General features: G+C 34.1%; 1 protein-coding gene across 1 annotated transcript; it reads right to left on the bottom strand.

Moving 5' to 3' along the window:
* Window positions 1–316: 316 nt before the first annotated feature.
* LOC120092464 lies at window positions 317–1,695 on the bottom strand. Its single transcript, XM_039050556.1, has 4 exons — window positions 1,647–1,695; window positions 1,234–1,367; window positions 836–1,135; window positions 317–524 (listed from the first exon to the last, which is right to left on the bottom strand). The coding sequence occupies exons 1-4, from the start codon at window positions 1,671–1,673 to the stop codon at window positions 470–472; spliced, it is 516 nt and encodes a 171-aa protein (XP_038906484.1). The 5' UTR covers window positions 1,674–1,695; the 3' UTR covers window positions 317–469.
* Between the last annotated feature and the right edge of the window lie 604 nt (window positions 1,696–2,299).

The following is a 2,299-nucleotide window of genomic DNA, read 5'->3' as shown; positions in this document are numbered from 1 at the left end:
CACCGTAGCACCGCATGCCGCCGAAAGAAGAGAGAGATAGAGGAGAAAGGAGAAAGAAATGGGGGTCCAACAAAATTTCCTTTCATTTTTTATAAAAAGTAATATCAATGGGCACATACAAAATCCTAGGTTATGCATGTGGAGAGATTCACCACCTTATTCGAGATAGGTTTTTGCGGGACTTGACCCACGAATAAATAGACATCTCTAGTTAGAATAAAAAGAGCCCTTGTTAATGACGAATTCCAAAGCCTCTCGATTTGGTCTATCCAATCAAATTGCCTTTATTATACGAAAAAGAAAATTAATTAAACAAATCAAGGCCACATTCCCTAGTACTTTAAGTCTGAAAAGCAAAAGCAGAAGGGCCCATTATACATAATATTATATATACACATCACGAAGAAAAAAAAAAAAAACTTGGGACGATAATGTTTATAATACTTGTGAGTGTGACACACAAAGTTGTTCAACGTCGGGTAGGATCCACTCCAGCCGTCTTCAGAGTTTCCGCATTGCGCGGCCTGCAAGTCCAATCCATGCATGCATTAACATTCATAAGTATTTGGGTCTACTATTAAATCATTTGGTAACTATTACTTATGCATATTATACTATTTTTATGTATTTCTCTTCTTACAAAATACGATGAAGTTTTTGAGTTAATTATTATTAAATTTAATATTATATCAACCTCAAAAACATATATGCTTCAAAAGTTATTAATCCAAGTAATTAACTCATCAAAACACTTAATAAATTACGATAAATTTAATATTATATCAACACCGTAAACAAATTGACTAAAAAATAAAAGAAGGTAAAGATTTTTCACCGGGTAAATGGGTTGGGGTGAACGGGATCGGGTAGGGTCTTGGTGTCTTCCTGAATGTGAGCAACTTTCCTAAGAAAGGATTTGTTGATAAATTTGTTGGCGGAATTAATAATGGTGTCGGGGTCGTCGACCTCCGGAATGCTTTCCCTCTTCTTCTTGCTAAAGTTAACCACCGGCGAATGTAGCAGCTGCTGCTTCGCAGTGTGGGTTCCAATGGATACAGCCACCGCCACCATCCCCACCACAATGTAGATTGGGGCATACTCACCTTTCATGTACTCGCTCGAACTAGAACCGCCCCTGTGTGCCGCCATATGAATTACATTAATTATATTCATCAACACACGCCAACACAGTATAGTTAATTACATATAATGTGATGATTTTTATTTATTTACTTAGAAGAAGAGGAAGAAGAAGAAGAAGAAGAAGCCTTTTGAATATTATTGGCCGCTGGGGCTGTAGTGGACGACGCCAAACGACGCTTCCCTTGGATCCTACTTCCAACAAGCATTGCTTTCCACACCTTGTTCTGCATATATAAATATTACACCCATTAATAATTAAATAATGAGTAATATTTGATGTACCTTCAACCAATAAAAAATAATCAGGTAATATCTAGGTGCATTTAAAGATACGTCCTTTACCTCACTCCCACAAAAAAAAAAAAAAAAAAAAATAAAAATAAAAATAAAAAAAAAAAAATAAAATAAAATATTTCAAAAAAGAAATAACAAAATTATGATTAAACAACATGGTGGAATGCACGAACATGGTTGCTAAACTAACAAAAATAAATGGGACTCACCGTTAGAGAGGTTGTGAATAAAGCCATTTATTGTGGGATTGGGATTTCACAATTTTACCAAATGAGGAGGTTTGAATGTTTGAGATATAAAAGGTTTGGTTATTGAATTTTTGGAAGGGCACGTGGAGGAGTAAGAGTAAGAAAAGGGAATTCTAAACTAACTCCACACATTTTTTAGGAGTTTAATAAGTCTAATGCCTCACGTTGCCCCTTCATTCTAATTTCTAGTTATATCCAATTTTTTCGGGAATTTTTCTCTTCTCACTTTCTCTGCTTAAATTATTATTTTAAATCCCAAAACTCTTCCAGACTTTTCTCTTAATATGGGACTTCACATATTTTAATATTACTTTGTTAAAACAAAATATGTTGGGCTTTAATAGGATTGATTCATGAAAAAGTTAACAATTTAGTCCTCCGACTAAACTCACTCTTATATTGTGAAAACGTAATAAATCAATAGTAATGTGAAAAGTGGGCTTCATGTATCTTACCTCTAAATCTATAATAAAAAACGCAAATTGATTGACGACTAGAGTGTGCTCAATCTAATTACGTCTGAAAATTACGTCATTCGTTACCGTTATAGAGTAAAAATTATGAATTTTGACACTTTTACTATTATCGTTACCATTAATTTTATCGATTGACCC

This window comes from Benincasa hispida, chromosome 12, assembly GCF_009727055.1.
Source record: "Benincasa hispida cultivar B227 chromosome 12, ASM972705v1, whole genome shotgun sequence".
NCBI lineage: Eukaryota > Viridiplantae > Streptophyta > Magnoliopsida > Cucurbitales > Cucurbitaceae > Benincasa > Benincasa hispida.
Note: the sequence above shows the minus strand (reverse complement) of the source record. Positions and strands in the feature narration are given on the sequence as shown.

Excerpts from the sequence above, each read along its gene's own strand:
- LOC120092464 (XM_039050556.1), bottom strand. The coding sequence starts at position 1,673 with ATGGCTTTATTCACAACCTCTCTAACG. Across the intron at positions 1,368-1,646 it reads TATTCACAACCTCTCTAACG|AACAAGGTGTGGAAAGCAAT; the intron begins GTGAGTCCCATT and ends TTATATATGCAG. Across the intron at positions 525-835 it reads CACCCCAACCCATTTACCCG|GCCGCGCAATGCGGAAACTC; the intron begins GTGAAAAATCTT and ends TTGGACTTGCAG.